Raw genomic sequence first — 12,213 nt, 5'->3', positions numbered from 1 at the left:
CACATGCCCGGGTTGTAGGCTCAATCCCCAGTGGGGGGCATGCACTCTCTCTCTCCCTTCCTCTCTCTCTCCCTTCCTCTCTCTCTCCCTTCTTCTCTGGGGCCCTAGCCAGTTTGGCTCAGAGGATAGAGCGTCAGCCTGCAGACTGAAGGGTTCCAGGTTTGATCCTGGTCAAGGGCACATGCCTGGGTTGCAGCCTCAATCCCCAGTAGGGGGTGTGCAGGAGGCAGCCCATCAATGATACTCTCTCATCATTGATGTTTCGCTCTCTCTTCCTCTTTGAAATCAATAAAAAATTTATTATATATATAAAAAAAGAAAGTGACCAGATCCAAGACAACGGCCAGCAGGAGGTGATGAAGGAGCTTGAAGAAATCTGCAAATGTGGAATGAAAACTTCAGTAATGTCCAAGTTGATGAAGCTAATTTATTAACTTGGCAAGGACTTATTGTTCCTGACAACCCTCCATATGATAAGGGGGCCTTCAGAATGGAAAATCAACTTTCCAGCAGAATACCCATTCAAACCACTGAAGATTACATTTGAAACAAAGATCTATCACCCCAACATCGATGAAAAGGGACAGGTCTGTGTGCTGGTAATTAGTGCTGAAAACTGGAAGTCAGCAACGAAAACCAAGTAATCCAGTCTCTCATAGCACTGGTGAATGACCCCCAGCCTGAGCACCCCCTTCAGGCTGACCTAGCTGAAGAATACTCTAAAGACCGTAAAAAATTCTGCAAGAATGCTGAAGAGTTTACAAAGAAATATGCAGAAAAGCGACCTGTGGACTAAAATCTACCACAATTAATTCCAGCGAGTGTGAGCAGAGACCCCGAGCGGAGCATTCACAAACCCAGCAAAGCAGGACTCTGTGGAAAATTGCCACAGGCCACCTGGCATTTGCTTGTGGCAGTTACTAACTTTCTAGTTTTCTTAGTCAAAAGTGGTCTTAGGTAACCTGTAATAAAAGGATTAAAAATTTAAGATGTTCTAAAAAAAGAAAGAAAGAAAAGGAAAGAAAGTTGCAGTGGGGAGAGGGGAGATATCAGACATGATCAACTTTAGCCACTTGAGTTTTTAAGTGTCATTTTCCCCCCCTCACATTGAGGTAGGGCAGTCTGCTCCTAAAGCCTGCACAGGGTTCTGAGCAAACACACACACAACAGCAAGAACAACACAAAACCACAAATCTAATCTGAAACTGAAAGTACATCTCTCTCCCACATAAAAAGGCCAGACCACTGCCTTCTCAGGCACTTCTATCAAAGACGGACCAGGACCAAATCACCAAGGATCTCCAGGAAATCAGGTACTTGATAACTCGGTTCTGTTCTCTGAAGGGGAAGGGTCTCTGAGTGTGAGGACCCCAGGAGGGCCCCTGAGGAGAGACTGGTGTTTGGATGGGACTGGAAAAATATCTGAAGCCAGAGGTGATTGCTATAGTGGAGTTATATCAAAAGCCAAAGCCACAAAGTCAGTTCTGTGTAAGAAACATTCTAGGTAGGGAGGTGAGGTCAGACTTGGCAAATAGGGAACCATATGGAAGGACAGACATGCTGTCTATCCATCCCTCTTAAATTTAAAAACTTAATCTTAGATTGTGCAATTTATACCCCAGAATCCTGATGCAGCACTGTTGGTCCCTGTGTCTCATGGTCCCTTGTGCAAAAGGTTCTCCCGCTTCCTATGGTTAGACAAGCCTAGATCTTCAGGTCAGAATAGGAATATACTTATTTCCCTCCTTCCCCACACCAACTTCTACCTTTCCTTCAAACCAAGAACCCCCTGAAAGCTTCCATGCATGTTAGCTCTCCCTGATAGAAGCAAAAGTTGACAACATTGAGAGATGTTCAGAAGTATTGACTTAAGTTTGAGCCCCAGATTAACAAAACTTTGAGACTATCTTAAAAAACACACACAACCTACACATTTGTGAAAGGACTCATTGTAGAGAGCGCCTAGGAAGGCACATGAGCTGATTGTCAGCAGAGCCACATCCTGGAAACATACCTTGCCAGAGGCAGGTATGTGGTCAGCCTGACCTTTAGCTCAGGCGCCAGGGTGGGTTTCATTATCTAAGTTCAGCCAGGTGCCAGGAAGGGACACAATTATCTGGGCTCAGCTAGGAGTGACAGTTACAAAGAAGCCACAAGAATGAAGAATTGCAGCTTGATCTTTAACCATGATTTCACATAATTTCCTTTGTCTTAAACTCTAGTAAAATTTCCTGGTATCATGCTGTATATAATAAACACGCTGCACTAGCTCTGGGTCACTGTCTCTCCATCCAAGGGCAGCATCCCACCTGGCCCAGCTTTACGTAAAGTCTTTGCGTCTGTCTCTTTTTTGTCCTTTTCTCAATCCCCAGCCGCCCCTACTCAGGACTCATCTGCTCTCTAGCCGTGGTGGTCGCAGCCCAAGAGAGAAAACTTATAACTCATAGTAACTTTTTAGGGGGAGTAAAACGTCAGGGCTTGTGAAGGATCCACTAAAATGGGATCTGTTTTTCTCACTGGCCATCTGAGTGACACCCAGCTCTGCCTATGACCAGGATTAACTGTTTCTTTACCAGCTCCCTACTGATTCACTGCTCCCTGTGTGCAGGACCCAGGCAGAAGTCCTGGTTAGCTGTGCAGAAAGCAGAGTATGTAGGACTGGGGCTTCCAGATTTGCAGTAGGGACCGAGTCATCAGCACACTCACAGTGGAACTAATGTTCACACCTCACTTTCATTATCTTATATTTTTTTGCAGTTAGTTTTGAACTTGGAGATGACTTCTCTTCTAGCCACAGCAGTTCACTTTTTGATCCTAACTCAATGGCTAACACAACAGGTAATATATATCACCCCCTCCACCCACATCATGCTGACCTACTTTGCCCTCACATCTTTATTTATTTATTTCTAAAATATATTTTTATTGATTTTTTACAGAGAGAAGGGGAGAGGGATAGAGAGTTAGAAACATCGATGAGAGAGAGACATCGATCAGCTGCCTCCTGCACACTCCCCACAGGGTATGTGCCCGCAACCAAGGTACATGCCCTTGGCCGGATTCGAACCTGGGACCCTTGAGTCCGCAGGCCGATGCTCTATCCACTGAGCAAAACTGGTTAGGGCGGCCCTCACATCTTTAAAAGTATAGAGTTCCCACAGTTGAGTCTGAGGCTAAAGCCATTTAGAGAGCATGAGTCTGAAAAGATTATTTTAAATATTGGGAAACAAAACAGAGTAACAAAGCCTAGTTTTTTCTTTTTACACTACTCACGGTATAAGATTGTCTTCATGTGTGTACCATACATGAGTGCTATGACAGGAACGTGTCACATTTCATGCTAAGCAAGAAGTCCAGACTGTGGGCTCTGGGCAGCATCCAGTACTTGCAAATGGGTCAAAGAATACTACCTCTTCTCTACAGGTGACCGGCCGGGTACGACCAGGTAATTCATGTTGGCTAGACATGGCTAAAAATGCATTTGATGATCAGTATGTGGGCTGTACTGAAGAAATGGAGGCAAAAGCACCCCAGCTGTTAGAAGAAGAACTTAAAGTGAATAGAAATTTAAGAGCAGAATGGGAAAAGGCAACAAAAGAATGGGAGAAAAAGAAGAACAAAATAGACTCTTCAAAACGACTCAGTGATTCCCATGGAATAGCTCTAGTAGCCTATACTGGAAACATTGGAATAGAATTTAACGAAGCTGTAAGAAACTTCGGTCAAAATAGAGGTAACTTTCAGTTCAAAGCCTTCCATTATTATTTGACAAGAGCTCTTCAGCTTCTCAAGCCAACGAATTGTTATACAGTTTATAGAGGCTGTAAGACAAAGTTTGGTTACAGTGGGAAAGGAAATGTACGTTTCGGCCAATTTGCCTCATCATCTCTCTCTAAAGAAGAAGCTATAAAATTTACTAACAATCTTAAGGGAACACTGTTTACCATCAAAACCTGCTCGGGTGTTAAAATTGAAATGTTCTCTTACTATCCATCACAAAAGGAAGTGCTAATTCCAGGCTATGAAGAATATCAGAAAGTCAACCAAAATAACAATGACCTTTCACTTGACAGGCCCAAAATATCTAAGAGTAACTACAATTGCTTTTATATCAACAGCTCAGGTGAGTCTGGGACTGTGTTCCAGGTGGGAGTGGTGGGGACATCCTGAAATAGAAGAGGGAGTTCTCTGCTACCAGAGGCCATCAGGGCAGAGAACAAGGGGGCCTTCAACCAATTGCTGATGAGTATTAGGTTCCTAAAAATACAGGGCTGATATCCTGGAATAGAGAGCAGCTCAGGCAGTTCCTCGTCCGGCCATCTCTTAACTTCCCTGCTGTGCAAAAATGGTCAGAAAGATCTGCTGGGCACCAGGAAACATGAGTTTTGGAAACTAATATGTCAGGGGGTATAGGAAAGGTTTAGGGAGTTGGGAGACCTGTTCTCAGGCAGAACAATACAGTCACTGCAGTAATCCTGCCAGGAGATGAGGGTGCCTGAACTGATCAGGGGGCTGTGGTGATCAAGGGAAGTCCGGGAATTGGTGTTGACTATGAGATATTCTAGGAGAAAGAGAAGAGGAGGAGTATGGTTAGAAAATAGGATGGTGGGCCTTGAGATTTCCAGTGTGGGTAGTTTACAGGTTGTGAGTTGTTTGGAGGACATTTCCATAGCAGTGGTTGGTTATACTGACGAGCAGGTGAATAGTGTTGGAGCTGAGGAAATCAAAGAACTGAAAGAGTTTGCACCAATGGGCCACATAGTAGACCACATGCACAGGATGATACCTAGACTGATGAAGGTTAGAGATGGTAAAACCATCAGTGAAGGCATATGAGTGAAGACATATCAGTAGTGGCTGGAAGGCTGTTACCTGTCCAGCTCTGTGATGGGAGAGAAAGTGCCACCAAGGGTTGCCTCCACTTTACCCAACCTTTCCCAAGGTGTCCTGGCTCTCAGGTTTCCTAGCATTTACACCTATCATTCCTTCTGGCCTGAAATCTCTGATTTCATGTCATATTTCATCCAATCTAAGACACTATCAATTTAGTAAAGTAAATATCTATCACTAGCTCAGATATCACTTCTAATTATAAGCCTTCCTGGATACTCTCAGGCAAGATTAAATATTGTACCCTGCTCCATGCCATAAGTTTGGGGGCAGACAACCTCAATGGTAATCCAGGCTCAACAACCATTAGTTCTGTGAATTTGAACAAGTTACCTGAGCAATCTATGTTTCAACTACCTCATTTGTAAAATGAGTATGCAAATAGTAATACTTCAGTAGTGTGTCTGTGAGAATTAAAGAAGTTCTTAACTTATTGCCCGGGACATCGGTATTGCTTAACAAATACTCTTTTTTTTTTTTTGCCCCCATGGAGAACCTTGTATGCATCTCAGCCATACATTCTCCATCTCTATGGTAATAATTAGTTTACAGTCTGGTGATCTCTTTAGTGCCAGAGACTTTGTCTTCCTGCTCCCCCTGCACCCAGGGCCTGTCAGTAATGTCTGGCTTGAATCAGGGCTCCAGTAGTTGTTGCTGAAGTAAGTTAGGTTTTGTTGAGATGCCAGGGTCCAGCCAGAAGTGGATCTGAGCTGCAGAGGGACTGAGTATCCAGCAAGTTTCAACCAAATTAGTCGTTATGCTCTGAAAGGTTGCTGGAAACAAAAGAAAAGTTTGAGGTAGAAAGGGACTGCAGAGAGTGATTACTGGGGGACTCTGAGCTTTTACCTGTAGAAATTATGAATTTGGATCAAGCCCAATAAAAACAGGACAACCAGGAAAACAATCCCTCCCATCTCAGGCGCAATGCTTGATGTTCATTCAGATTCAGACAGACTGAGCTGAGAACCCCAGGAGAGGAGGCCAGATCCCACACAAAGACTGAACTCTTATTAACACTAGACTAGAGTATATATGTTGCTGCAAAAGATGTATGTTCATGAGGTCCTGATCCAGAAACATATTCCTCAGTGGACAAAGACAAACATGGAGGGGCTCCCACAGTGGCCAGGGATCTGCAGGTCTCGTGTGGGGAAAGCCTTTCTTACTGAGGCACATGTGGCTGGGAGCACAGGGGCCTGAGAAGTGGGGATGGGAGGGTGTGAGGGGCCCATAGCCCTGAGAACTCAGTCCACTCAACGTGACCTTAAATTCAGAGACCCAAAAGGATGTGTTCTCACAGTCCACTACCTTTCTGGTATTCCTGAGTATTTCAGGAGCCCCTGAAAGGCAAAAGGAGAGTCTAATTGCTGGCTAAGTAAAAGGAACCCCTCGGGCTCACACTGGTGGTGTTTTGATCCTGGGGGGAAGCTTGAAAAGTTTGGGAGACCCATGTCTTAAGAAACACCATAGAGAAACCAAACCTTTCCTTCTCTTCCTCCCATTGCAGGAATGAAAGAAAGTTCTGCATTCATTCTGCTGCTGCCTGGCCTCCTGGTTCTGAGGCTCCTCCCTGCTGAGCTGTAACCTTGCCTTGCCTGGTGCCTGGGTCTGCAAGGTGCGGGTGACCAATTCTAGCATGTCATAATTTCAAGAGTTTCATCAAAAGGTTGATGAGACTTGGGGACTCAACAGAGTTGAGTCACGCATGTAGTCACCTGTTGGGAATGGCTGAAGGCAATTCCCCAAACCTGAAAGGATACATTAAACTGATTGTTGCTGCCAGACCGTTAAAGGGCATCTTAATCTACATGTTGCTGCCTCCTACTGGCCAAACACCTGAACAGCTGTAGGCTAATTCCCCCATTCTGACAATGGACTCTGTACTAAACCCTGACCCTTTGAAGTGTATATCTCTGCCTCGCCTCAGGACAAATTGTGTTAATAAAAAGCATGGGGTCCTGGGGACAGGAAGAACCTAAGGCCTTAGACTTAAGACCTTAGATCTTAGCTCCTTTAGCTAAGCTCCTCTGACCCCCAATGCCTTTCAAAATTATATTTCGTCTCCGAACTCTTTTACAGTCTCTGGATTCCTATGTCATCTACGCACAGTCCCTTCTCCAGATTCCTGAACCCTTCTTGATGCTGGGACAAGAACCCCGGCAGCATGGGGTATTGGGAAGGGAGGGACGCAGGGTCAGTGTGTGGCTTATGTTAGTGCTCACATCCCCCAAGACATCTAAGGGATCTTCTGGGTCTGACCACAAGAGTATGCTTCCTGTCTCCAAATGCACTTACTACCTGAGATAAGTCCCTAGTCTCTGGACACTTTGCTGTGATTAAAAAGCAATGCTTTTACACACTATCAGCAGGAACGATCTTTAAAATGCAATTTAATCTTGATGAATGTTATAAACTAAAGCAATAAACCACTGATAACCACACCTTGCTTTTCTGTGACTAGATATTACTACTAGTTGTATTCTTTTTTTTTTTAATATATTTTATTGATTTTTTACAGAGAGGAAGGAAGAGAGATAGAGAGTTAGAAACATCGATGAGAGAGAAACATCGATCAGCTGCCTCCTGCACATCTCCCACTGGGGATGTGCGCGCAACCAAGGTACATGCCCTTGACCGGAATCGAACCTGGGACCTTTCAGTCCGCAGGCCGACGCTCTATCCACTGAGCCAAACCGGTTTCGGCTACTAGTTGTATTCTTTGCCCAGGAAATTCTCCCAGGTCATTAGATGTGATGCTGGCATTTTCACAGTTGAGAAGTTTCATGTCTTATACTTCTCACAAATATCCTTGAAGCCCTGATTGATTGAGCCAGAAATACCAGAGCTGTGTTAGATAAATCCTCCCTGCACCACCCCACCAGAAACCCAAGCAGTCACCAAGCCCTGTCAACTTACTTTAACAATAGCTCTCTATTGATTGGGGAAGTATTTCTTAAGACAAAAAAAAAGCATAAGCTATAAAGAAATTTTTTGACATAACAATAACAATATAACTCTAATGTATTGGGTACTTACTATGTATTAGGCACTCATTGTTCTCCATTGTTCTAAGCACTTTATATGTTTAGTCATTTAGCCCTCATAATAACCCTATAAGGTAAGTTCTATTTTTCTCCAATTTTACACTTGAGGCACTGAGGTTATGTAATTCACTGTCAAAGAATAAAACAAAGGTAAGGAACAAGGGAGGGGAATAGACTAGGGAGAGGAAGGGGGTGAAGTGTTAGGAGGGGTTATTCTAATTAAGCAGTGAAAACTAATACTCCTGATAGGATAGAGCCCATAGGTCTGCACATAATTGGCTACAATAAATCCTAAATTCTTCGCAGTTAAAATCTGGCATACAGTCCTAGCTGGTTTGGCTCAATGGATAGAGCGTCAGCCTGCGGACTGAAGAGTCCCAGGTTTGATTCCAGTCTAAGGCACATGTCTGGATTGCGGGCTCAATCCCTAGTTGGAGGTGTGAAGGGGGCAGTCAACCAATAATTCTCTCTCATCATTGATGTTTCTATCTCTCTCACCCTCTCCCTTCCTCTCTCTGAAATCAATAAAAATATATTTTTTAAAAATCCGGCATACAGACCTGGCCAGTGTTGCCCAGTGGCTTGGGCGTTCTTCTGTGCATGGAAAGGTTGCCAATTTGATTCCCCTTTGGGACACATGACCAGGTTTCGATGTGGGTCCCCAGGAGGGGGCGTGCAGGAGGCCACTGATCAATGTTTCTCTCTCTCTCCCTAAATTTTAAAAAAAAGAAAACCTGGCATACAGGGGTCATTAAAAGTTTATGATCAACTTCAGCAGAAAGAACCACTTTGATGAAATAAAGCATCCATTTTATGTCTGTTGATCTCCTAGTTGAAAAAGGCACATTGTTGCAAAACACCTGGGGAATAAATAAAGCAGAACGCTATCTGATAAATGAAGAACGCAGGCAATATTAGAAGGATATAACTTCCTTCTTTTCCCTTCCTCCCCCAGTTCCAAATCACAAACAGCAGCTAATTACAAAACCTCATCTGTTCTAGCCAACCCCACTCTGGCCCTGACGACTTCTGTTACACTTGTTAAGAGTAATTCTAAAACTGAAAGGGACCATAGGAAATGCACATTCATACCCAGAATGCTTTCTTCCTCCTGAGCATGAGGATTCTCAGAGACCCATGGAGATCAAGGGTCCACAATTTAGGATTCTGGCAAGACTTTCAGTCAAACAAAACCAACATCCAGAGGACATTCCACCAGGGTGAGGGTATGAGTTGCTGGAACAGAATCAGTAGTTGGTCCACACCAGGAAGCTGGGAAGTGAAGGCCCTTCCTTCCTTCCTTCCTTCCTTGGAAGACACACCCTTGGCCTGTGCTGCAGGGGAGGCTGAGATCATTAAAATACAAGATACTGACTGGGCAGACACCAACACTGTTCTCTTAGAATTCAAACAACTAAGTTGTTCCAGATATTTCCTTAGGAAACAGCAACATGAGAAACGTTCCGGAGATACGCTGCCTGAAGTGTTTGTGTGCAAGAGAAGGTAGAGGGTTTCTCACCCGCAGCACAGCGTTGTGTAGGGATTGGAGAGGTGCTCAGTGCACCTCATGGTGACTGAACAAGCGGTCATTCTGGTCATTCTGCTGTTATGGACGCTGGGCTTTTATTATATAGGATGCTCTCAGAACCTCCCTATATCTTCCTCAGACAACTATCTCTGTACCTGATATATCTCTGTACTTGAGGGCTGTTCCTGAACCACAGAAAGCTGTCTCACTAACCCACACTCAGAAAGCTGGAAGTGCTGGGGATGAATACTTCCTGGATCAGCCCTGGGCCAATGACTGATGAGACCTGGTGTAAAATACCCCAGCTCCCCCATCTCTCTAGTGAGATGAGTCTGAGGTATGCTTTGTACCCTTTTCTAGTTGGTCTTTGACAAGTTGGCTTAGTAACATACCCTTCTCTGGCTGCCTTCCCTTCCCTATGTCACTTCTCTATCTCCCCTGTAGGTGGCCCCTGAATCCCCCAAATAAACTGCCTGCACTGGGATCTTGCAGTAGGTTGGCCATTGAGGGAACCCACACTGAGACACTTTGCCTGGCTGGTACAGAGACTGGTCTGGGATTGAGGGGAAAGTGGATACATGGGTGGAGTGGGGACAATCTGTTTCAGGACTTAGAGACCAGACTGAGAGGTTAGATTCGACCAAGGAGATCATTCATGCACTGGGTGATATTTGAGTATTTTTCTTAAAATTTACTTTTTCACATTTGATGTATTAATTCTTAGGTTTGTACAAATATTGCAGTTCTCATTGAGTTCTGGCTAATAAAATCATGCTGAAGTCAGAGATTTCAGCCTTCTTATCTATTATTTGGCTGTAAAAAGAAACTGTAGAGAGAGAAATATTACTAAGGTGTAGCACAGAGATGAAATTCAGAGCGATGAAGCCATTCTCAAGACCTTGTTAGAGAAAAGTGAAGGCTGAGAATAGCAGTCACAAGACTATAGCTCTCATGAATAGACCATAGCTCTCGGGATTTTATTTGTAGCCATCCCTTTCAATATATTCTTGCTTTGTAAAGTTATCTGGAAAGTCTCTTTAAAAACACTGGGTCTTCACCCTGGCTGGCCTAGCTCAATGGTTAGAGTGTTGGCCTGCACACAGAAGGGTCAAGGGCACATACCTGTGTTGCCAGCGGGTTTGCTCCCTACCCTGGGCGGGGTGGGTACAGGAGGCAACCAATTGATATGTCTCTCCCACATTGGTGTTTCTCTCTCTCTCTCTCTCTCTCTCTCTCTCTCTCTCTCTCTCTCTCTCTCTCTCTCTTTCTCTTCTCCTCCCTCCCTCTCTCTCTGAAAAGCAATGGAAAAATATATTCTTAGGTGAGGATTAACAAAAAATATTGGGTCTTCAAAATTTTTTTTAAAAATATATTTTATTGATTTTTTTTTTTTTTTTTTTTGGTACAGAGAGGAAGGGAGGATAGAGAGAAACATCGATCAGCTGCCTCCTGCACACTCCCTACTGGGGATGTGCCTGCAACAAAGGTACATGCCCTTGACTGGAATCGAACCTGGGACCCTTGAGTCTGCAGGCCAACGCTCTATCCACTGAGCCAAACCGGTTATGGCAGGGTCTTCAAAATTTTAATATTATTTCTGGAGAAACCAAGATGGCGGCATAGGTAAACACCAGAGTTTGCTGCCTCGCACAACCACTTCAAAAATACAAGTAAAAGACGGAACGGACATCATCCAGAACCACAGGAAGGCTGGCTGAGTGGAAATTCTACTACTAGAAGGAAAGAGAAAAGCATACCGAGACTCAGAGGAGGCCCAGTGAGGAAGTAAAATACTAAGGTACGAGGCACACACAGAGGGGGCTGGCGGCTGAGGGCGGGGTTGTCGTTTTCAATCGGGAGGGAGTCTCAGGCTCTGAGCTCCAGTTCCGGGCGAGTCTCTAGGAACCCAGACTCATATGGGAGAAGCGGGACTGTCTGGCATCGGTCGGAACTCGAGGGCAGCTTTCTCTCCAAGGGGCTTGCACCGATTACCAGGACACTGAGAAGAGGGACCCCGTAACTGCTAGCCCCACCCTGTTGATCCCGTGGGACCCGCCCCACTCAAGCCCTGCAGGGAGACTTTTGCTGGATAGCCTCAGGCAAAGGCTAGATTAGCACCTCCCTAGAGATCCAGGAGCCAGGAAGCCCAGAGGTCAGAGTGGGACCATCCAGTTTGCAGCTCCGTGGAACCATAAAAGACACACTCAGGGGGCAGACTCAGTGAGCACCAAAGCTCCATTGAAGCAAGTCTTGCCCCAGAGGGTGTCTCCAGCACAGAAGTTCTCCCACTGCAGACACAGCTGATTCTCACAGCCAATTGGCCTGGAGGTCAACTCCTCCCAGTGATACCTACAACAATCAAGGCTTAACTACAAGACTGTGCGCAAAGACCACAAGGGGGTGCACCAAGAGTGTCCTCCTCAGGTAATTGGGGAGGCTGAACCACTGGGCCCTAGAGGACACTTAGCACAGAAAACCACTTTATCAACACAGGCAAGCATAAAAAATGTGGAGACAAAGAAAAAGGACACAAATGACAGAAATGGAGGAAAGCAAACTACTGGATATAAAGTTCAAAACCACACTTTTAAGGTTTTTCAAGAATTTTCTAGAAACTGCTGATAAACTTAATGAGATCTACAAGAAATCTAATGAGACCCTCGAGGTTGTGATAAAGGACCAACTAGAAATTAAGCATACCCTGACTGAAATAAAGAATATTATACAGACTCCCAACAGCAGACTAGAGGA

The 12,213-nt window shown here is 44.7% G+C and overlaps 1 protein-coding gene and 1 pseudogene across 1 annotated transcript; both read left to right on the top strand.

Moving 5' to 3' along the window:
• The first annotated feature begins 356 nt into the window (after window positions 1–356).
• On the top strand, window positions 357–796 carry LOC102438641 (annotated as a pseudogene).
• A 1,979-nt stretch (window positions 797–2,775) lies between these two features.
• Window positions 2,776–6,474, top strand: LOC102438936 (T-cell ecto-ADP-ribosyltransferase 1-like). The gene is made up of 3 exons (XM_023758774.1): window positions 2,776–2,838; window positions 3,424–4,123; window positions 6,398–6,474. The coding sequence occupies exons 1-3, from the start codon at window positions 2,776–2,778 to the stop codon at window positions 6,472–6,474; spliced, it is 840 nt and encodes a 279-aa protein (XP_023614542.1).
• The last annotated feature ends 5,739 nt before the right edge of the window (window positions 6,475–12,213 follow it).

This window comes from Myotis lucifugus, unplaced genomic scaffold (assembly GCF_000147115.1).
Source record: "Myotis lucifugus unplaced genomic scaffold, Myoluc2.0 scaffold_138, whole genome shotgun sequence".
NCBI lineage: Eukaryota > Metazoa > Chordata > Mammalia > Chiroptera > Vespertilionidae > Myotis > Myotis lucifugus.
This window is presented reverse-complemented; position numbering and strand designations above follow the sequence as displayed.

Excerpts from the sequence above, each read along its gene's own strand:
- LOC102438936 (XM_023758774.1), top strand. The coding sequence starts at position 2,776 with ATGACTTCTCTTCTAGCCACAGCAGTTCACTTTTTGATCCTAACTCAA. Across the intron at positions 2,839-3,423 it reads CTCAATGGCTAACACAACAG|GTGACCGGCCGGGTACGACC; the intron begins GTAATATATATC and ends TCTTCTCTACAG. Across the intron at positions 4,124-6,397 it reads CTTTTATATCAACAGCTCAG|GAATGAAAGAAAGTTCTGCA; the intron begins GTGAGTCTGGGA and ends CTCCCATTGCAG.